The following is a 23,232-nucleotide window of genomic DNA, read 5'->3' on the forward strand; positions in this document are numbered from 1 at the left end:
CGCGGCGCTGGGGAGACACTTCGCGCCTCGCGCTCCAGCTGTCCGGAGCGCACCGCGGAGGGACGGCCGTGGCCGGGAGACCGCACCGCCCCCGCGCGGGAGCCGCCCGCCTTCCCGTCCCGAGGTGCAACATTTCCATAATAAAACGATGCTTGTATGTAAAGGCCTCCAGGTCCTGGCTGCATCCCGCAGCTTGCTGGTCCTGGATTAAGACCCTTGAGTGTTGTGGGGAGGGGCCGGGCAGGGCAGGGCTACCTTCTGGGTCTAGTCTGCAGATGGGGAAACTAAGACCCAGCCCAGAAAGAAAAGACCTCCCTGAGGCCCTGGCGACCCCATCCCCAAATGGTGCCCTGGAGTGGGGGCGGGGGTGGGCTGTCCTGATGATTTGGTGGGCTTTGGGGCTCCCAGGGGAACCACTGCCTCCGCACTCCACGTCCTCCTCCCTGCCCCCTGGATCAGGTCCTAGCCCTGGGGAGACAAGGGCTCCCCCCTGCTCTGGGCTGGAGTTGGCTGCAACGTTACTAATGCCAAGTGACACGGAGGCCCCGCCCTAGCCCCCATCTTCCCCAGCTCCACCAGAGTGGGGGAAGGGTGTCATGAGAGGGGCCGGGGAGAGGAGGACAGCTCAGAAGTGGAAGGAAGGAAATCGCAGCCTAGGAAGGAGGCTCCAAGACCTTTCTAGGCCCTCCCAACCTGGTTGCCCTCTGAACCCTCCTAGATTCCCCAGGGACCACCTGAGCCGTTCTAGGAGCACCCCCGCCCTCCCCACACACCCCGCACACGAACTCCCCTGGCCCTTCCAGGACCCTCCAGCTTTCAGTTTCTGGTCTGATTCATCCAGTGATGACGTGTCTATTGGGTGCCCGCTGCCCACGGGGCCATTCAGGCCAGGAGGGGGAGAGATGTGACTTGTCTCTGCCCACAGCAGGTGTCCATAGTGACGGGGTAGGCCCTGCTCTGCTGTGCCCTCATTTGACAGTGAGTGGACAGAGCGAGCTGCCACCTCTTACCTCTGCCAGTCTGCCCCATCCAGAGGCCTCCAAAGACCCCCACAAGCACCTCTGATGCCACCACTAGGCAGAGTTGGCATTGGCTGGGCCAAGCTCTACCCCGCCCCAGGGTAAATGCGTGTTCCGGCTGAAGGGAGACCTTTTATGTTCGCCCTGGGAAGATGTCAGGCTGGGCAGGTTGCCAGAGCCCCAGGGTTTATGGCTGGGCCGGTGAGGAGGCGGCCAGTCCTCTAGCTGTCTTAGGATTCACCAAGCCCAGCAGACAATACCTGAGGATGCTGAACTCAGGACTCCACGTCCCTCTCTGCAGCTTGGTGGGAGACCTGCTCCTTGGATCAGGACCCCTGGGCCAGATGTCACCAGTGAACTAGGGGACTGGCCTCCAGCTACTCAAGTCCAGCACCTGCCCAGACCAAAGCACCATTTATCTAACCGAGTCCTTAAGCACCTCATTCAGGGGTTGGATATTCAGAATGGGACAGTCCAACTGGCAGAGACAAAAGATAATCACGGTGAGTATGACATTCCACAGATATCCTGTCTCAGGGAGGTTGGGAAGTACAGAGAAGGGGAAGGAGAAGGCCTTTATCTGAGACCACAAGTAGGGAAGCTTTGCCCACTGTCCCCTGGACTTCTGCAAGGAACATCTGGAAAAGCAGTTTGGGCCAGGCAGGGCCCTTATCTCCAGGACTTGTACACGGAGCATGGAGATCTACAGCCAGGGTTGGCAGTTAGCAGGCAGAGTTTGATCTGCAGACTCTAGGTCCACACTGTTGCCTAAAATCATCATCACTGGTGCTAGTGTCTCATGCTGTAATCCTAGCTAGTCAGCCAGGGCCAAAAAAGAAAAACCCATGAGACTCATTTCCAGTTAATGAGCAAAAAGCTGGCAGTGGAGATATAGCTCAGCCTGGAATGAAAAAGGCAGGGGAAGAGAGTAAGGCCCTAAGTTCAAGTTCTGGTATAAAATACTTTTTGGAAGAAAACTCTGTCCATCTCTGGACTTGGTGTGGCCACAACAAGGCCCTGGGGTCAGACCTGCTCTCTGAAGCAGAGCCTCCTCAAGGGATTTCTGTGCCCTCCCAGCCATACCTGCCCCTGCAAGACTTTCTGTGGTTCAGGGTCTGAGGCTGGCGGTGGAGGCTCACAGGATGTGGGCCTTTGGAGTGGAAAAAACTAAAGAACTGGAAGACAGGAAGCTTGAGGTGATATTCAACAGTCCTCTCTGGCAAGACTGGTGCCTTGGGGGTACTGGGGCTTGGGAAAGGGGGTCATTCCTGGGTTGACACACCCACAGGACATCATCTGAGCAGAGTAGATAGGTGATTTTCCCACCCCAGCATTTTAACAGTGAGTGGAGCTGGGCCCAGGAGGCTGCGATCTAGGGTTCACGGTTGGAAGGCAGCCTGGGCAAGAAACTCTATGACACTCTATCTCCAATAAACTACTCAAGAAAGCCAGGAGTGGCTCTGTGGCTCAAGTGGTAGAGTGCTAGCCTTGAGCTAAAGACAGTCAGGGACAGTGCCCAGGCCTAGAGTTCAAGCCCCAGGACTGGCAAAAAAAAAACAAAAAATCCAACAGTAAGCAGGCTTGGATGCTATTGTGCCTCAATCCCACCCTGCATGCACAACCAGGAGCCCCCAAATCTCTTGCTTTCCTGGACCTTGGCTTCCTCCCCAGCCCAGATGGAGGGAACAGGGGCCTCTTCCTGGGTGGGGGTAGGTTGGAAGCCAGCAGCCAGCTGTTGGGCCCAGTGTCCAGTCCTGGACCATGAATAAGCCCTTGTTTGTCCAAGGGCCGCCTGGCCCTGCCCTTCTCTGTACACTGGAGGCTGGGACTCGAACGCCGCAGCTCCCTCTGGGGATTTTGGTTACTGCTTCCTGAATGCCTCAGACCTCGTCTCATCTGAGGCAGGTGTCAGCAGGTTGCCACCAAAATTTGGTGAGTGACAGCCACCTCTGTGCCCTAGCGACACTGGTCCTGGGGCTGCACCATACAGGTGCTCATGAAGTGCTGGGTGCGGGGTGGCGCTGCTGTAGGCGTTTTCATTCCCATGTGCAAACTAACATTGGAAGGCCTCTCTGGCTCCCACTCCCCACCCTTCCCAAGGCCACCCTGCCCAGCCCCTGCACATGCCCTCTGAGAGCCAGCACAGGGGCTGGGACAGTGCTCCCAGCTGGGGGCACCACCTCTACACGGGATGTGCGTGTGCTCACTCACAGGCCTTGCACAAGTGCTGGCTGCCCTTCACCAAGCCCCCTTCCTGCTCATGCACAATCTCCAGCTCCAGGTATACCTCAGGTGCCCAATCCACTACGTAAATTCATGGACTACTAAGCAGACATAGTAGTGGGTGGAACCATGGGCCTCCAAACCTGAGATTCCTCCTTGCTCTCCCAGGTCAGAGGCAGGCAGGCAGGCAGGGGGGCTCAGGTGTGTCCAGTAGCAGATGCAGGGCCTGAGTCCCTGCTGGGCAACCTAAGTTATGGGCCCACCCCCTCCCCCCCAAGACTCTACAACTCTCAGCCTAAGGGCATGGCACCCTCTAGTGGCTGCTGTGGGGAACCACAGGGTCATAGCCACCCCAGACATGGTCCATCCCAATTCTTCCTTGGTAAAGTGAGGTGGTGGCATCTTTCAGGGCAGCGGACATGGGCCAGGAATTTTGGGGACTCTTCCCTCGTCCCCCACTCCCTGATCCTTCTACAGCACCTCAACACAGTGCAATGACTTAAAGGAGGCTAGGCTCGGGTCTGGATGAGGTCTCCTTGGCCAAGGGTCCTGTGAGGCCCACACTGTCCCATTTCCTTTTGGAACCTACCCTTCTCTACCCTTGGAGCTCTGGCACCGCCCCCCCCCCCTCCCATTCCAACCTTGCGCCTTGCTTGTTCCTTGTTGCTGTATTTGTTTGGCATATGGTAGGGAGGTGGCCAACTTACCACAGGTGTTGCCCTGTCTTCCTGAGCCTCAGCCCTGAGTCCCAGGACTAGAGGCTGTAGGACATGCCAAAGTGGCTCCCTGTGGGGTATGTGGGCAAGTCCTAGGCTGGCAGGAGGGCTCCACTGCCTCCGCTACCCACCACCCAGGGCCCACCTTGCAGTGCTGAGGGGAGGGCTGTCAGACTCAGGCCCAAAATTCAATCAAGACTCAACAGGCTCTTTGGAAATTACTGCTCAGTCCTGCCCAGTCCTGCCCTGGGCTTCACAGCCTCCGCCACCTTCTCTTGGACAGCAAAACTATCAATGCAGGCCACAAACCCCTCCCCTGCCTGCTGAGTGTGGGGGGGCACCTGGCTTACCAGTCCCAGACCCATCCCATACCCCACTGCCTCATAGCAGAGGTGGACTCAGACAGGTGAAGTCAGTCTTTATTGTGCCAGCTGGGGATTGGGGGTCCCAGGAGGCCCAAAGGATGTCCACGGAGATGAGCACTTCTGCAGTTCTGGTCCTGGGCACACAGACATTGGGAGGGGCCTGAGATCACCGGGGAGCAGTGAATGGATCACCCTAAAAGCAAGTGAGTGGGGCCCTCCGCCATGAGGTCAGAGACTCACTCGGCTCCTACTGGGCTTGAAACAGACCGTGGCCTTCAGGAGAAAATGAGAGCACAGGTGTGGCCAGACAGTGCCAGCTTCAGACGGGCACTGGCCTGGCCTGCCCCCCAGGGCAAGGCCCCAACCCTGCATACCCACCCTGGAGACTCAGGGACACACTGACCACCTGGGGCTCTAGTGGCATCTTTACAAAGGAAAACCCTCCGGGTGGAAGAGCCTCATTTAGTGGAAGAGGATCTGGAGGAGGAACTCAGTGAGGGCTACAGCTATGTGCTTTTGCCGGGTGGCTTTTCTCGGAGGAGAGAGGATGTGAAATTTGGCAAACACGGGAAGGAGTCCTGTGGGAGGTGGGACGCAGATGCCAGGCTCCAGGCGGGTGGCTCTGGTCCTTGACCAGTGCCCCAGGCCCCGGGCCCCGGGCCCCGGCCTCGCCGCACACCTGCTCAGCTGGTGCTCCTCTGGCGGACGTTCTTGTCTTTGTCCAGGCTGTGCCCGCTGCTCTTCCTGGGGACACAGGGCAGGGCCTCAACATGGCGCAGGCATGCTGGGGCCAGCTCTGACCTCGTGACTGCTCAGCAGCACCTACCTGGCCAGGACCCACTGAGGTCCTCCCTCATGGAGGGTGGATCCATGGAAACCAAAGGTGAACAGATCTCTCCCCCTGCCCCCTCCCAGTGAAGAGGGGCCCTTGGGTACCCCAATACCTCTCATGAGGGACTTACAGTGGTGCAGAGCCCAGTTCATCTTCTGTGATGTGCAGCCACATGGAAGAGAGAGAACAGGCATCAGTGTAGGCCTGCAGCGTGCCGGGCACAGCAGCCTGACCCAGGGTCCTGCCGAAGCGCGGTCTAACACGAGCCACGGCAGCATGGCTGTGTGCTCGCCCCGCCCAGCCTCCAGGAACTGTGCAGAGGCTACATGCTGCTGGCCCACCCGCCACCCCAAGTGGCAAGAATAGCACTGATCATGGAGGACGCCTGCTTGCAGCCAAGGGAGGGAGCAGAGAGGTGAGGTTAGGGAACTGGGGGTGGGGATGGTGGTAATGTGTCATACACCTTGTTACTCCGGGATAGCACTTGAAGCCCTAAGGTCCACACTGCTGCCACTATACCTAGCCAAGGGGACCCCGCTAGCTCTGCTTCTTCTCAGGGCCACTCACCATCTGCATCTGCACCATGGCTGGACTTCTGTCGCTTCTCACAGATGAAGATTATGATGAGCAGCACCAGGACCTCGGCCACAATGCCCAGGAAAGGCCAGAGGGCAGCCAGGTGGCTGTGCACACGCAACGTAATTGTCTCCCAACCACTGCCCTCTGAGTTAGTGCCATTGCACAGGTAAGAGCCAGGGTCGGTGCTTGGGTCCAGGTTATAGATGGTCAGGCGTGTCTCCTGCCCCGTGGAGTTCACGAAGAACTTCTTCTTGTCACTAACGATGATCTGGGGGGAGGGGGGGTTGTGTGTGGAGGCTCGTCAGGACCAAGGAGGACCCCTCATATCCTCATGCACAACTGTGGGCTCTTCCGTGACCCCAGTTACAGGTGCTCACCTCACTGTCGGAATCAACCACCTTGTGCCAGGTCCAATACAAGAGTGGAAGTTTGGAAAGTGCTTTACACACAATTGTGATCGTTGTCCCCTCCTCACCATGCGTTGATTTTTTCACAGCCGTGACATTGGGGGGCACTGGAGAGAAGGAAGGAAGGAAGCTGACGCCAGGCCTGCAGGTCACCCACAGCCCAGCCTGCCAGTCCCAGCCGGTTCAAGGCACACCTAGCCCCAAGCTCACACAATATGAACTCCCCCTTGCCCGTGGGCTCCGGAAGGAAGACACAGAAGTAGTTGCCCATGCCGGTCTCCTCCTTGTCCACTCTGTAAGCAAAGCACACTGGTGAGGCTGGAGGCTCCACATGGGCCTCTACTTCTTCCTTGTGACACAACTGCACTGGTCTGGATAAGCTCAGGCCTCAGTGGAGCCCCAGCGAGGCCATTTGGTGGTGACCCCACCAGGGACACATAAGAGAGGCAGCCCCCCTCCCCATTTGAGGACTGTTAAAAGGGCTCTGTGCACACTCTGCCTGCTGGAGCCCCAATGAAGCCCAGGACTGGCCACCATGGGATTGGGGCTGAGTGAGACAGACACCAAGCTTTGCTTTTCTGTTCCAAACACAAAGCCATTGACGCTTCCTGCGTGCACGGGGCACTAAGAGTGTCCTGAGAACTCCCAGGCCCTGCCCTCCAGGCCCCAGATGCCCCTTGGCTTTCAGAGCCACCCCTCAAGCCCACCCACGAGAGCCCCCTGCTGGCCTCCCTGGTCACTCACTCAAACTCGGTGGTCAGCCCGGACAGTGTGTCCTCCTTCACCACCTTATTGCCTCGCATCCACCGGTGGCCGACAATCTCTATGGAGCTCTGATTTAGGGTGCAGGTAAGGCGTATCTTGGAATTGTAGTTCTCCACAAAGGTCTCGATGGTGCCCGCTGGGAAGCCAAAGTGAGGTCAGCACTAGGCACGGGGCTTGCCCCCACAGCCTGCACTGTCCTCATCCAGTTGGGAGCCTCAGTGGTCCAAGGCCCAGAGACCACCCCTGTGTCAAAGCCTCTCCCCACAGCTGCAGGTTAGCTTGAGGCAAGCTTCTCTCAGATCTGGTGTAGGCACACCAACACTATCCAGAAGGACCCAGGCACAGGGGAGACGGACGGTGGACGGGCGGGCGGGCCAGCCAGGCATCCGGAGTGCAGGGGCAGAGATAGCTGGAGCAGGAGGGCACTGGACAGGACAGGGCAGGACAGGTAAGGTCCAGGGTAGAGGCTGTGGATCTACCTATAGGACCAGGCATCAACCTGCTGCGCTGGCCTACACAAACTGGAACTTCTGTCTCAAGATAGGCCACTGCCACATGGTGCTTTAGGCCCTGATCTGACTGCTTTGTTTGTTTGGTGCCAGTCCTAGGGCTTGAACTGAAAGGCCTGGGTGCTCCACTGGAGCTTGTCTTTTTCTTTTTTTTTGCTCAAGGCTAGCACTCTCATTTGGTGCTTCCAGCCTTTTGGTGGTTGAATGGAGTAAAGTCTCAGACTTCCCTGCTCAGGCCAGCTTCAAACCATGATCCTCAGATCTCAACCTCCTGAGTAGTAGCTAGGATTACAGGCATGAACCACTGGAGCCAGATCACCACTTTCCAATAGAGCCAACCTCTTGACCAGCTGAGAGCATTCCCTTTAGGAATCCAATCTGATCATCATTTAAACCTGGAAGCTGAGAAGCCTCACAAGGCTGGAGGACCTTGTTCCTGGCTGAACGTGGCAAGACACCACAGGCTAGGCGCATGTGACCATTCTGGATGACAGATCCCAGAGCCACTGGACAAGTGCACAGGGTGATGGACCAGCCAGCCACAGAGGGGCCCAGCAGGTGCTTGAGGAACAGGATGGAGGGCCGAGGGGGAGGGACTAGGGACCCACCTGCAAAGGGGCAGGGCCTGCCAGCACCCTAGCCAGGCCAAATGCTGAGGCCACCAGGTCTAGACCACAGGCCCTGGTCCATAGGAGTGGAGCCCTTTGTAGGAGAAGGGTGGAGAGCTGGCCAGGGCAGCATCTGGATATTCTATGAAGCAGGAGCCAGGGCCGGGTGGCACAAAAGGGAAACAGAGGCCAAGTACCCTGGCCACTCACGTTTGAGGACCACCACGCTCGCCTGAGCACGGACCCACCTGACCCTGGGTGTCAGAGTCAGGTGGTTGCGGTTGGGGTCGTTGTTGGCCCGACACTCATAGGTGCCCGCGTCCTCCGCGCTGAGCTTGTCGATGGATAGGCTGCTGGCCGCATGCTGGTGATAGGTGGCGTGGATGTGGACACGGTCCAGCCGGGCGCCATCCCAGAGCTGGTAGGAGGTGTCGTTGGGACTATTCCCTTCAAACCACCACTGGATCTCGGGGACAGGTCTGCCCACAGCCTCGCAGTGGAGGGCCACACTGCCCCCTACCAACCCCTCCTGGGACAGTGGCGCTTGGATGAAGCCGGCTACAGGAAAGAGTTAGTACCCTGTTATTACGGGGGAACTGTGGGGCCAGGAAAGGCCAGCACTGGCTGAGGTGACCATTCCTCAGGAGCTGAGTGCAGAGGCCCAGCCCAGGGCTGCCTTCAGGGAGATTCGCTTCCCTTCAGCCTGTGGGAGAAGCTGAGGCATAGTTAGGGGAAAGCAGCTGTTAGACATAGTTAAGACAGGAAAGCAGCGTGCCTGTGCTCTAGGAAGTACCCAAGAGACCCTGGAGGGTGTCCCCTGGATCCCACCCAGTGTGAATCACATGGGGACCAGGGACTTTTGACAGCACAGTTTCTTAGATCACCTCCAGCTTCAAAATGAACACACTTGACACCAGGTGGGTCAGTCATCCTGATGCCTGGAAACTTGCACCCCACCGGCAATGCTGACTTCCACCTGGCTCCTGATCAGGACCATGGAGGCTGGCCGGGGCACCGGCCTCTCTGTTCACCTGGTTGCAAATCCAACTTTAAAACCCACACCGGGGAGGGAGCCACAGGCTCACACCTGTCAAACTAGCTACTCCAAGAGGCTGAGATCTGAGAATCACAATCTGTAGCCAACCTGAGCAAATGAGCAAGACTCTGATCTCCGAATAAACAGCAAAAAGCTGAAAGTGGTGTGGCCCAAGTGGCAGAGTGCCAACTGTGAGCAGGAAAAGCCAAATGAGAGCAAAAAGTCCTGAGTTTGGGTTGGGAATGTGGCTTAGTGGTAGAGTGCTTGCCTAGAATGAATGAAGCCCTGGGTTCAATTCCTAAGTACCATATAAGCAGAAAAAGCCAAAAGTGGTGGTATGGCTCAAGTGGTAGAATACTAGCCTTGAGCAAAAGAAGCTCAGGGACTCAGGGACAGGGCCTGGGCCCTAAGTTCAAGCCCCAGGACTGGCAAAAAAAAAAAAAAGTAGACAAAAAGCCAGGCACCCCACACCCACACATGAAGCAGATAAGCCCCAAGTCCCTAGCCTTGGCCACTTGTAGCTTTCCACCCCATCCTCAGCCCCATGGTGGTACTGGGGTTTGAACTCAGGGCCTGGGTGCTGTTGCTGAGCTCTTCTGCTAACGGCTACTGGTTCTATCACTTAAGCCACAGCTCCACTTCCAGCCTTTTGGTAGTTAAGTGAAGATAAATCTCAGGGACTTTCCTGCCCAGGCTGACTTCAAACTTTGATCCTCAGATCTCAGCCTCCTGAGTAGCTAGGATCATAGGCATGAGCTACCTTCCTTTATCTGTGGTGCTGGAGTGTAAACTCTTGAGCTTCACTGACTAGACAGATTACTAACATTTGAGCCACAGCTTCAACCCAAGAGTCAATCTTCCTCTCTCCCTCTCTCCCCCTCTCTCTCCCCTCTCCTCTTCTCTCTCTCTCTCCCATCCTAGTCTTGAACTTAGGGCCGGGGCACTGTCTCTGAGCTTCTTTTGCTCAAGGCTAGCACTTGAGCCACAGTGCCACTTCCGAATCGAACCCAGGGCTTCATGCATGCTAGGCAAGCACTCTACCACTAAGCCATCTTCCCAGACTGAGGTTCACTCACTATCACGAAAAGGAGGGCGTCCCAGGCAGCCTAGGCTACATTCTAACAAGGGAGAGAGGGCCTCAGAACTGCACTCAGTTCCATGTGCCTGCCCAGGACCCAGGTGGATGGCAGGTCCCCACATGCAGAGCCACAGGCACAGGCACATGCTGGCCCTGAGGCCCCAGAGCCCGGGGAGCAGAGATTTTTTAACTACCACTCTTTTGGGAAAGAGCCCTCCTAGGAACCTACATGTCTTCAGTCAAGATTTCTGATTGCAAAACTAGCAGCTTTAGGCAAGTCAGCAAGATCAGCAAGTCATGGCAGGATCAACAGGCTACCCCCATCTCATGTCCATATAAGGGCTATGTATCTCATAGTCCCTGCCCCAGCCCTTTCGCTGGGGAACACTGGCCTGATGAAGGCCCTATGCCAGGAGGCCTGTCCATCTCCTCCCATCCAGCACAGGCTCAGCCATGCCCGGACATAGCCTCGGTCCCAGGTGCTCTCATGGCCTTACTACTGGACCTTAGTGAAGGCAAGAGTGGAGTCTGGACACATGATCTGAAACCCACATTCTCCAGCAGTCACCCTAGTCTAAATAAAAACAGTGCCCTCCTCCCTGCCTACTGGCAGCCTGGAGGAGCACCAGGCCAGGCTGGCCATGGGGCAACCAGAGCCGCACCAAAGGTGCCCCTCCCCAAGAGCAGCTCACACCCAGCTCTCTCCTCCCCATCTACCTTGGCACTGAGACAGGAATAGGAGAGAATATTCTGGAATGCTAGTGACCTCTTACCCTGGTTCACCTGAGGCTCAGGGTTTAAGAGGGATCTAGCCTGCAAATCCACACCCTCCTTCTACACGGCCAGGCTGGCACCCACCTCAGCATGGGGCCCAGAGAGACAAACATAGTCACTTACTCACTCGGAGAGAAGAAGAGGAGCACGTGTGACTCAGTCCCGCATGCACGGCTGGCTTCAAGTCCTAGCACCTCACACACAGGAGCCTGACGTGTCCACACCACACAGGACAGGCCATGACTCCAGGCACTCAGATTGGAGCAAGGAAAATACACTTCCCAGCCTCCAAGTGCCCTGGCCCCAGATCTGTGTGGTCATACCCAGGAAACAGCTGTGAGATCTGTGAAGGAGCTGTTTGTGGGCAGAAGCCCTGCTTGACTCTGGGCAAGACAGGGAAGGTTGCTCTACCCACTTAGCCCACAGTGGAAAGCTCTGAGCCTTGCTGGGTGCTGGTGGCTCACACTGGTAATTCTAACTACTCAGGAGGCTGAGATCTGAGGGGTTGTGGTTCAAAGCCAGTCTGCGCAGGAATGTCCGTGAGACTCTTATCTCCAATTAACCATCAGAAAACTCGAAGTGGAGCTGTGGTAGAGTACTAGCCTTGAGTTAAAAAGCTCAGGGACAGCACGCAGGCCCTGAGTTCAAGCCCTGTGGCAAAAATAAATTAAAAAAATTCTGAGCCCAGGGCTGGGAAGGTGGCTCAGTGGTAGAGTGCTTGCCTTGCATGCCTGAGGCCCTGGGTTCGATTCCTCAGCACCACATAAGCAAAAAGAAAAAAGCCGGAAGTGGCGCTGTGGCTCAAGTGGTAGAGCGCTAGCCTTGAGCTGAAGAGCTGAGGAACAGCGCCCAGGCCCAGAGTTCAGGCCCCACAACTGGACCCAAAAAAAAAAAAAATCTGAGCCCAAGCTACTAAGGCCAGGGAATTCCAGCCTCGTCCCCACTCCCTAGGCTCCAGCTTATCTTCTCCATCCACTTTGCCCGGGGCCCTGTCTTACCCTCCAGAGCCAGCTATGGGATCAAGGCCTTCGCCTAAGAGATGCTCAGGATAGGAAAAAGAAATGTGAAAGTGGGTCAGTAACCCGGTGAGTAACCCAGTGAAACTTCTGCTAGGGGCAGCTCCTTCTCCCTTCTGCCAAGGCCCAGCCACCTCAGCTCAGGATGCCCTCCTGTCCTGAGACCCTGACCTCATGGTCCACCCCTCTGCTCCCTAACTATCAATATATGTGTGTATATACATACCCCCCATCCCAACACTGGGGCTTGAACTCACAATCTAGCTTTTTTGCTCACTTCTGGTGCTCCACTATGTGAGCCTCCATGCCTCCACTTCCAGCATTTGTCTGCTGGGGCTGGCCTTTGAATTGCAGTCCTCAGATCTCAGCCTCCTAAGTAGCTAGGATTACAGACTTGAGTCAATAATACCTGCCTTGCATTTCTTTCTTTCTTCCTTTTTTTTTTTTATGCTAGTACTAGGGCTTGAACTCAGAGCTCATACTCTCACTTGGCTTTTTCACTCCTGGCTGGCACTCAACCACTTGAGGCATGCCTCTCATCCTCAGCCGCTATAAATCTTTAACCAGATCTTAATGGTGCCCCCAGTAAATGAAGAAAACACCTCTGCGGAGCAAAAGGATGGCAACCTGGCTTTTCTCCCGTAAAAACGGCTCTGGATCACCCTCCAAGGAGCCCAACCTGCAAGTACAGCCCACTGGGCAGCACTGAACTGCTCCGAGCTGGAGGCCAGGATGACCTCTCTGTGACCTTGAATACCTGACTCCCCTTCTGGGCCTCAGTTTCCTACTTTTAGAGGCAGGAGATGAACCATCTCCCTTTGTGTTCCAATCAGGTAAAGTAAGAGGGCAGTGAAGCCCAGACTGGAAGGAGGCTCTCAGGGCATGAGTGTGTGAGTGCAGATTGAGATGTGGCTAAATCCGACCAAGAATGATAATCTCTCCAGGGCCACTTCCGAGCACACAGACCCAGTGTCCATCTGGGGACAACAGGGGCTTTCTGGAGGACAGCACCAGGCCCAGCAGGAGGTCAGTACTCTGGCAGCACAGGTCCCAGCAAGGGTCACATGCAGGGGCTCCAGAATGGGCCAGTTCTTACTCTGGCACTACTTGACCACGTGGGTCCCCTCCACTCCCCTTCCCCCGCCTCCCCCAAGGCCTTGCAGGATCCAGCCTGTGGACCCAGGCCAAGCAAGCACCTGATCAGCCCAGAGCCAGCCCTGGCTTTAGCCCAAAAGAGCCCCCCTCAAATGCCCAGGTTTGGGCCTCCTTTTCCCTGACCAGGAGCAAGGGTAGATGAGTTGTTTGTGACCAAAGTCCTGGGAAGCCCTGGGCTAAGGGTTGGGGCTGGGCAGGGCTAACACCCCTCGCCTCTCAGGTCACAGAAAATCATCATTGTCAATAAGTGGGCAGTAGCTTCAGATCACACACCCAGGCGGGACACACCTGGCTGGAACTTTCCCCCAAAACGCTAGGGACCTTATCCCTGACCGGAGCCACTCCCAGCAACTCCCTCGGCTCACCTTCTGTCTCCAGGTACATCCTGGAGGCAAAGGACACCACGGACTTCCCCTGCTGGGTCCCAGTGAGGAACCTCCAAGCCTGTGGCTTCCGTTCACCCTGGTTCCAGAGGCTCCTCAGGCCCAGGGCAACCCCTAGGCCCGCAGCCTCCATCTTCAGCAATGTTACCCCAGGCACGGCTGCTGCCCCTAGAGGCCCCGAGGGTCACTCCTAAATCTGGCACCACCACCACCACCCGTAGGGGATTCCCCCCACACACACCCCGCAATCCAACGCGAAAGCTTTCATCCAGTCTTCACCCTCTAATTTCCCAAACCTCGGGGGTGTCACCCCCAGGCGCTGTGGCTCCCCAAGAACCCCCACAGACCCCTCTTCACCCCCTCCCCCTCCCCCCAGGGCGAGGAGTCCTCTCCTCGAGCTCGATCCTCCAAATCCAGAGAAGATCGCCACCAGGCAACGTGTTCTCCCCAGAACCTCCAGAGTGACCTCTCACCCCGGTCCTCTCGGTGGAGATCCCCCCCAAACAAAGGTCCTTTCCGGCCGGGTCACGGCCCCCAAGATGGGCCCCCTCCTCCAGTCGGACCTTAATCCCCCCTCGCGGCCCCGCGACCCCCCAACCCGCTCCTCACCCGTAGCGGTTGCTTCTTGGATGCCCAGCAACGCGAAGCTCAGAGCCAGAAACACGGCAGCCGCCATAATGCTGGTCCACTTGGAGGATAGAGGTAAAAACGGTCACCCCAACGCCCGCCCGAATGTCTGCTCGCCACCGCCGCCGCGGTATAAGTAGGGCGAAGCGCGGCGGGGCGCGCGCACGCCGGTGACGTCACAGAGAGGAGCGCGCCGGACGCCATTTCCTGCGAACGCGCGCGCACGCACGTACTCCAGTCCCGGGAGGGCGGTGGCGGGAGGTAGGGAAAGAGCGGACTTGCACTACAGAAGCCCGGAAGTCGAGCCGCAGCTGTGGCACGTGACCCCCAGGCCCCGCCTCTGAGGCTGGAGGTGGGACCTGAGGTTGCTGGGAAACGAGGGCGGGGCCAAAGCCTGGCTGGTTGCTTTCTTGTTGTTTTGATTATTGCAAGTGAGTCTCCCTGGTGTAGCCTAGGTTGACCTTGAATTCGGATGCTGCAGCCTCAGCCTACTGAGGGTGGAGATTACACCTTTTTTCCCCTTTTGTGCCAGTCCTGGGGCTTGAACTCTGAATCTGAGCACTGCCCCTTAACATTTTCCCTCAAGGTTGGTGCCATACCACTTGAACTGTAGTTTCACTTCCAGCTTTTTGCTGGTTAATTGGAGTCTCCTGGACTTTCCTGCCCAGGCTGGTTTGAAACCACGATCCTCAGATCTCAGCCTCTTGAGTAACTAGGATTACAGGTGTGTGCCGCCACCACCACCTAGGTACACTCCTTATTTCTAAAGGTTACAAGTCAGTGCACAGCTACAGGCTGGAAAAGGCGAAATGGTATATTTTTGGACATGAGATCTCAGGTTTGTGGGTTTTGGTAGAGCACTAGCTTTCAGCTGAAGAGCTAAGGGACAGTGCCCAGGCCCAGAGTTCAGGCCACACGACCGACAAAAAAAGAGTGAAATCAAGGTTTGTGTTTTTTAGAAAAAGATCGGGAGGAGGTAACAAATTTATGTACATTTTATCACAATAAAAACAGAAGAAGGGCTGGGCACTGGTGGTTCACACCTACAGTCCAAGCTACTCAGGAGGCTGAGATCTAAGGATGCCAGTTCCAAGCCAGTCTAGGCAGGAAAGTCCATGAGATTCTTATTTCTGATTAACCACCAAAAAAAACAGAAGTGGAGCTGTGACTCCAGTAGTAGCGCACCAGACCTAAGCACAAAAACTAAAGGACAGTGCTCAGGCCCTGAGTTCAAGTCCCAGGACTGGCCAAAAAAAAAAGGGTGATGGTAGTTCATGCTTGTAATCCTACTCAATAGGCTGTGCTCTGAGGATTGCAGTTCAAAGCCAGCCTGGACACAAAAGTCCCTGAGACTCTTATCTCCAATTAACCAGTAAAAGGCCAGAAATAGAGCTGTGGCTCAGGTGCTAACCTTGATTGGAAAAGCCAAGAAAAAGCATGAGGTCCTGAGTTCAGGCTTCAGTACCAGCACAAACTAAAACCACCACCACCAACTACAACAAACAAGGTGAAAAGCTACATAGAGGATGAGAATGTGGCTCAGTTGTAGAGTGCCTGCCTGGCATGCATGAAGCCCTGGGTCAATTCCTTGGTACCACATAAACAGAAAAAGCTGGAAGTGGTGCTGTGGCTCATGTAGAGTGCTGAAGCTCAGGAACAGTGCCTAGGCTCTGAGTTCAAGCTCCAGGACTGGAATAAAAAAAAAGCTACACAGAGGTGTATGGGAACCGAGAGGGCAGGGAAAACTGGGAGAGAGCGAGGGTAGGGGTGATACTGTCCAAAAAGAAATGTATCCATGCCTGCACTACTGGTTCATGCCTGGAAACTAGCTATTCAGGAGGCTGAGATCTGAGGATCACAGTTCGAAGTCAGCCTGGTCAGGAAGTCAGTTGGTGAGACTCTTATCTCCAGTAAGCTACTCAGAAAAGGCTGTAATTGGCACTGTGGCTCAAGTGGTAGAGTGTTCACCTTGAGCAAAAGCAGCTCAGGGCCAGTGTCTAGATCCTGAGTTCAAGTCCTAGGACTGGTTAAAAAAAAAAAAAAAGCAACCCAATTTAAAATGATCAACGGCAAGCAGACATCAGGAGGATTATGGTTTGAAGCTAGCTTGCCCCAAAAATGAGACCTCCATCTCAAGCAACAAGCCTGGTGTAGTGGAACATATCTACCATCACAGCTATGAAAGAGGCAATAAGTCTGGGCATGGTGGCTCACGCCTGTCATCCTAGCTACTGAGGAGGCTGAGAGCTGAGGATCACGGTTCAAAACCAGCACAGGCAGGAAAGTCCTTGAGACTCTTATCTCCAATTAACCAACACAAAACTGTAAGTAAGGCTAGGGTTCAAAGTGGTAGAGCGCTAACCTTGAGCAAAAAAGCTCAGGCCCTGAGTGCCCAGGCCCTGAGTTCAATCCCTAGTATGGGTAAGTAGGACAATATGAGCAGGGCCTTAGCACCTGTGTGAGTGGAGGGGTGGACTGTTGTGGGGAGGGAGGGCACAGGAGGATACATTGTGGGTAAGGGTGGCATTTAGTGCAGAAGCCCGGGTAAGATGCCAATCCATCCAATCCTAGCCAAGAACAGAGCTTGGTGATGAAGAGCCAGGCTTTGCTGGCAAAGGGCTCCCATGTACATGGGAGAGTAGCTATGCCCCAATCCTGGGAGCCCCCAGCCCGGGGGCCTTCAAGCTTGAAAATCACAGAGGACAGTGAGATGCTACGTGCAGATTGAGGGCTGAGCAGGGAAGAGCCAGCTGGCATCAAAGCCCCCAGGTCATAAACAACCCAGGCTGGGAGGAATTCCTGCCCTGTGTCCCTCTGCCTGGCCTCAGAAATCTCAGGGCTGTCAGGAAGGCTTTGTGTATAAACTTAAGCCCTGCCTCCTCTGGCAAGATCTAGTTTTCTGGTCCCCTCCCTGGGAGTCCTTCCATAATCCCTGCATAGCCTAGGGACTGCCAGCTCTCCTCAGCTCTCTGCTCTACCTCGGCCTTCCAGGACTAACCAGGTTTAAGGGAGTAAAAAGAAAAAGAGCCAGCCGGGTGCTGGCGGCCTCGTGTCATGAATCCTAGATAATCCAGGAGACTGACATCTGAGGCTTGTGGTTCAAAGCCAGCCCAGGCAGAAAAGTCTGGGAGATTCTTACCTCCAATGAATCATGGAGGAGTTGGAAGTGGAACTGTGGCGCACAAAAGCCCAGGCCCTGAGTTCAAGCCCCAGGACTGTCACACACACACATAAAAAGTTATTTATAGATGTATGTTGGGGTTTGCATATGTATTTCCTGGGGTTTGAATTCGGGGCCTTGTGCGCTTGTTAGGCAAGTGCTCTACCACTTCGCCTTCAAATCAGGCTTTTTTGCTTTAGGTATTTTTGCGTAGGATCTCAAAAGTTTTGTCTGGGGAAGCCTCGGCCTACCATTGTCCTGCTTATGCTTCCCAAATAGCTGGGATAAGCATGAACTTCTGAGCCTGGCTGAAACCAACAGTTAAAATGCTTTTCCAACTTTTGTCTATGTGTGGTGGGGGAAAGCGGTGCTGGCACTGTGGCTTGAACACAGGCCCTGGGCACTGTCTCTGAGCTTTTTTTTTTTTTTGGGTCCAGTCATGGGCCCTGAACTTTGGGCCTGGGCACTGTCCCTGAGCTCTTCAGCTTAAGGCTAGCGCTCTACCACTTGAGCCACAGCGCCACTCCCGGCTTTTTGCTTATGTGGTGCTGAGGAATCGAACCCAGGGCCTCAGGCATGCAAGGCAAGCACTCTACCACTGAGCCACCTTCCCAGCCCCGCCTCTGAGCTTTTCACTCAAGGCTGGCACTCTACTACCTGAGCTACATCTCCACTTACGGCTTTTTGCTGGTTCACTGGAGTTGAGTCTCATGGACTTTACCGCCTGGGCTGGCTTCAAACCTCCATTCCCAGATCTCAGCCTCTTGGGTAGCTGGGATTACAGGCCTGAACTACTGGTACCTGGCTTTTTTTGTTTTTGAGATAAGTATCATGCTATGCTATATCTCTGGCTGGCCTTTAACGCAAGATCCTCCTGCCTCAGTCTCCAAGTACTGGGATTAAAGACCTGTGCCACCATGCCTGGCTTTCATTTTTTCTTTCCCCCAGGAAAACGACAGAGACTACATGTGCACCCCAAATCCTCCATCATCCTCAGGTTCCCAGGCCTTCCAGCTGCACATCAGGGATCCTCTCCCTCTCCATGCTCAGGAAAGCATGTTTCTTTTTTATTTTTGCCAGTTGTGCGGCCTGAACTCTGGGCCTGGGCGCTGTCCCTCAGCTCTTCAGCTCAAGGCTAGCGCTCTAACACTTGAGCTACAGCGCAACTTCTGGCTTTTTCTGCTTATGTGGTGCTGAGGAATCGAACCCAGGGCCCCATGCATGCAAGGCAAGCACTCTACGACTGAGCCACCTTCCCAGCCTGAAAGCATGTGTCTTCTAAGGAACTAATATATTGGCCAAGCAATGGCAGGGGGCCATGGGAGCCCTCACAGAGTTGACCAGTTGTCCAGGTATTTGATAAATGGAAATGCCAGGAAGGCGCTTTCTTCTTTTTCCAACTGTTTACTTGGAAAGTCCTCACTCTGCAGAGAAATCATAACATCACTGCAGTGAATGAGGGGTCGGTGGCCCTTCACCTGGATTCCTTAGCTAGGAGGATTTGGTTCTGTCTCGGCACGTGTGCCTCCTCTTCCTCTCTCTGTTTCTCCATCTCCTTCTGTCCTTATTTTATGATTTTGTTTTTTGGGCCAGTACTGCTCTCTCAGCTTTTCACTCATGGTTGGTTCTCTACCATTTGAGACATACCTGCCAGCCAAGTATTTTGCTGGTTAATTGAAGAGTCTCTTGGCTACTTCATTGTGTAAACATTGCAAAGCATTTTCCTTAATAGTGATATAAAATAGGATTTTTATTTTTATTTTTGATCGTGGGGCTTGAACTCTGGGCCCAGGCTCTGTCCCCCAGCTCTTCAGCTCAAGATGCGTGCTCTACTACTTGAGCCATAACACTTCTGGTTTTCTGGTGGTTTATTGGACATAAGAGTTTCATGGACTTTGTTGCCTGAGCTGGCTTTGAACTGTGATCCTCAGATCTCAGCCTCCTGAGTAGCTAGGATTATAAGCGTGAGCCACCAGCACCTGGAAAAATAGGATTTTTTTTTTTTAAAAAAAAGGAGTCTCTGGTTCATGGGGGGCACAGACTGTTTTTGAACCATGATCTTCAGATCTCAGCCTCCCAAGTAAGTTACAGGTATGAGCCACCAGCACCAGCACCTGGTCCTCTATCTCTATTTTTCTTTATTTCTCCTTCCTTCCTTCCTTCCTTCTTTTCTTTCTTTCCTTTCTTTCTTTCCTCTCCTTCCTTCTCTTTCTTTCTTTCCTCTCCTTCCTTTTCTTTCTTTCTTTCTCTCTCTCTCTTTCTTTCTTTTTCTTTCTTTCTCTGGGCCTGAGCACTGTCCCTTAGTTTCTTTTGCTTAAGGCTAGCACTCTACCACTTGAGCCCCAGCACCATATGTGGTACTGTGGAATCGAACCCAGGGCTTCATGCATGCTAGGCAAGTGTTCTACCACTAAGCCACATTCCCATACCATCTGTCTCTATTTCTCTATTTTTTTTCCTTTTTTTTTCTCTTTTTTGGTCGGTCATGGGGCTTGAACTCTGGGTCTGGGTGCTGTCCCACAGCAATTCAGCCCAAGGCTAGCAATCTATTACTTGAGCCACAGTGCCACTCCCAGTTTTCTGGTTTATTGGAGATAAGAGTCTCATGGATTTTCTTGCCTGGGCTGGCTTTGAACTGTGATCCTCAGATCTCAGCCTCCTGAGTAGCTAGGATTATAGGCGTGAGCCATCAGTGCCCAGCTTTTCTATTTTGTTTTGTTTTGATGCTGGTTCTGGAGCTTGAGCTCTATGCCTGGCTCTTGTCCCTTAGCTTTCACTTAAGGCTGGTGCTCTGCCACTTGAGTCACAGCTCCACTCCAGATTTTTGGTGCATAAGTAGAGATAAAGGATTCACAGACTACCCTGCGTGGGCTGGTTTGGAACTTCTTGAATGGTTAGGATTACAGGTATGCACTGTCTCTGTTTCTATCTCTATTTCTGCCTCTATTTCTTTTTGTTTCTCTCTCTCTCCCTTTCTATCACGTGCTGATCTTGGGGCTTGAAATCAGGGCCTAGTTTGTCTCTGAGCTTTTTTTGTTCAAGGCAGGTGCTCTACCACTGAGTCACATTTCCATCTTCCACTTCCAGCTTTTTGGTGGTTAATTGGAGATCAGAGTCTTACAGATCTTTCCTACCTGGGTGGATTTTGAACCACAGTCTTCAGATCTCAGCCTCCTGGGTAGCTGGGATGACAGACAGGAGCCACAGGTGCTAGGCTCTGAGTGTTGGTCTTATCTATCTGCCTCTCTCATTTCCACTTTTCTTCAGAACAACTTAGAAGTCAATGACAGGCATTGCGAGCTCCAACCCTGTGCCCAAACCCTCTGGTGCTTGGGTCCCTCCAGTATCAGAAAGAGATGCAGAGGCGAAGGTGCCCACAGCCCGGGCCTTCTGACCTCACTGTGGGCCAGATTCTCCCACAGCCCCCATTTTGGCCTTTCTGGACTTCTTCTTCATGATGGGGTAGCCCAGGTTCCAGTCTGCCTTCATCTTCTTCATAGCTCGGCCTGGTATGTGGTATGGGGCTGAGGAGCCGAGCCTGGTGTCCAGTGTTTGTGCCTCTCCTAGGTGAGTGGGGTCTACCTAGTTTCAGGTATCCTGAGAATTTCAAGCCAGGACTATAGGTGGAGATGGCGCTTATGCAGACATGGTGAGCTCAGGAGGGGTGGAAGGTGAATCCTAATGCAAGAGCAGTGTCTCCACACAGGGAGATGGTTGAGGTACACATGGGGTGAAACAGCCACAAGCCCGGAGACACTCAACGCTGAGAGGCAGGAGGGACTTTCCTGGAGCTCAGTGTACCTGAGACCTGGGGCCAGGGCCTCTGCCTCTGGGGTTGAGCTCCCAGCGTCTCCACCTGCCTCAAAAACAAAAAACAAGACACTGGTGACTCATGATGTAATTCTAGCTACCCAGGAGGCTGAGATCGGAGGATTATGGCTTGAAGCAAGAAAGTCAGAGAAACTGTTATCTCCAGTAACCACCAAAAATGCTGGAAGTGGGGTTGTGACTCAAGTGGTAGAGGGCTAGCCTTAAGCAAAAATACAGCTCAGGGCCAGGCGCCAGTGGCTTATGCCTGTAATCCTAGCTACTCAGGAGGCTGAGATCTAAGGATCATGTTTCAAAGCCAGTCTGGGCTAGAAAGTCCATGAGACTCTTATCCCCAATAAACCACTGAGAAAACCGGAGTGGCCCCGTGGCTCAAGTGGTAGAGCGCTAGTCTTGAGCGGAAGAGCTGAGGGACAGCGCCCAGGCCCAGAGTTCAAGCCCCATGACCAACCAAAAATAAATACATAAAGCTCAGGGATAGCACATAGGCCCTGAGTTCAAGCCCCAGGACCAGCACCAAAACAAATCAAAACAAAACTGAAAACCCCCCTGGCAGGAGAGTCTTGTACACAGTCCAGGGTTGTGGCCTAGCCCAGCCCAGCCATACTGTCTCTCAGCCCCAGGGCTCCAGCTGGCTCACTCGAGTTGGGTGGGCACCATCCTGGGCCCCAGGAGCAGCTGAGAAGACCACACAGCCAGATAAACTACTTTCCCATTCCAGGCCCGCGCCTTCACTCCTCTGTACCCAGCTGGAGCTTTCCTAGGACCCTGCTGGGGAATAGGGGAGCCAGTGGCCCCAGCCCTGCTGGCTGCTTCCTTCTCTAACCAGGCCTTACTAAGAGGACTTCAAGGGACCTCTTGCTGCTCTCCAGAGCAAGCACAGAGCTGGGAACTCCATGTTTGTCCACAAACACCTCTTGGGCTTGCACTTCAGAAAGAGGCAGTAAAAACTATGACTGTGTATAATGGCAGGAGGTACAAAGGGTCCAAATGACTGTGGAAGGATGAGTGTGTGGAAAAGGTGACGTGAGGCTGGGCATGGTAGTACACGCCTGTAATTCCAGCATGCAGGGGCTGAGGAAGGAAGATTGTGAATTCCAGGGTTATGCGGCCAGATTCCACAATGGGCTATTTTTCCCACTGGGAGCTCAGGACATGCCACTTCCAGATAAAGTGTAGGAGATGAGAATCTGACACCTCAAACACACATTCATGTAATAAAAACTATAGGTGGTCAATATATGGTTTTTGGTTTTGTTTGTGCCAGTCCTGGAGCTAATGTGCTATCCCTGTGTTCTAGGCTGATGTCCTACCACTTGGGCCACAGCTCTGCTTCTGGTTTGCTGGTGGTTAACTGGAGATAGAGTCTCATGGACTTTGCTGTCAGGGCTGGCTTTGAACTGTGATCCTCAGATCTCAGTCTCCTGAGTAGCCAAGATTGCAGGCTTGAGCCACTGTGTCCAGCCATGGCTGCTTTATAAACTCCTCTGTCTCTAAAGCTGGCTTTTCATGGTGGGACCTTTGGAACACTTGTCCTAAATTACCAGGAGCTTCCAGTGCTGGGAGAGGAAGGGCGGGCCTCCCTGAACCTGGAAGGAAGCCGCTTGGGGCCAGACCTGGGTCTCTGGAACAAAGTACAGAAGGCAAAATAAAGCCAATTAAGATGTTTAAATTACATTGTGGTAATTTTGATCTTTGACATGGCTTTGGCATACTTCCAGCTTCTTATTCTGAAGACTTCAGACTTGGGAGTAGCTCTGAAAAGCTGCTTCTGGGAGTGTGCCTGAATGTGTGCACACAGGCACACTGGGTCCTAAGACTAGAACTCAGGGCCTGAGCTGTCTCTGAGCTTTTTCACTCAAGGCTAGTGCTCTACCACTTGAGCCACAGTACCACTTCCAGCTATGGAGATGAGTCTTACAGAGGGCTGGGAAGGTGGCTCAGTGGTAGAGTGCTTGCCCTGCATGCATGAGGCCCTGGGTTTGATTCCTTGTTACCACATAAGCAGAAAAAGCCGGAAGTGGGGCTATGGCTCAAGTGGTAGAGCGCTAGCCTTGAGCTGAAGAGCTGAGGGACAGCGCCCAAGCACAGAGTTCAAGCCCCATGACTGAAAAAAAAAAGTCTTAGGGACTTTTTTGTCGAATGAAGCTGG

The 23,232-nt window shown here is 54.1% G+C and overlaps 1 protein-coding gene across 1 annotated transcript; it reads right to left on the bottom strand.

Moving 5' to 3' along the window:
- Positions 1 to 4,359: 4,359 nt before the first annotated feature.
- Bsg (basigin (Ok blood group)) lies at positions 4,360 to 14,230 on the bottom strand. The gene is made up of 8 exons (XM_042697252.1): positions 14,075 to 14,230; positions 8,234 to 8,581; positions 6,886 to 7,042; positions 6,352 to 6,434; positions 6,112 to 6,248; positions 5,723 to 6,002; positions 5,286 to 5,310; positions 4,360 to 5,067 (listed from the first exon to the last, which is right to left on the bottom strand). Exons 1-8 carry the CDS (start codon positions 14,139 to 14,141, stop codon positions 5,007 to 5,009), a joined length of 1,158 nt encoding a protein of 385 aa, XP_042553186.1. The 5' UTR covers positions 14,142 to 14,230; the 3' UTR covers positions 4,360 to 5,006.
- Between the last annotated feature and the right edge of the window lie 9,002 nt (positions 14,231 to 23,232).

The sequence above is a fragment of the Dipodomys spectabilis genome, unplaced genomic scaffold (assembly GCF_019054845.1).
Source record: "Dipodomys spectabilis isolate Male_0828 unplaced genomic scaffold, ASM1905484v1 ptg000215l, whole genome shotgun sequence".
Classification (NCBI taxonomy): domain Eukaryota; kingdom Metazoa; phylum Chordata; class Mammalia; order Rodentia; family Heteromyidae; genus Dipodomys; species Dipodomys spectabilis.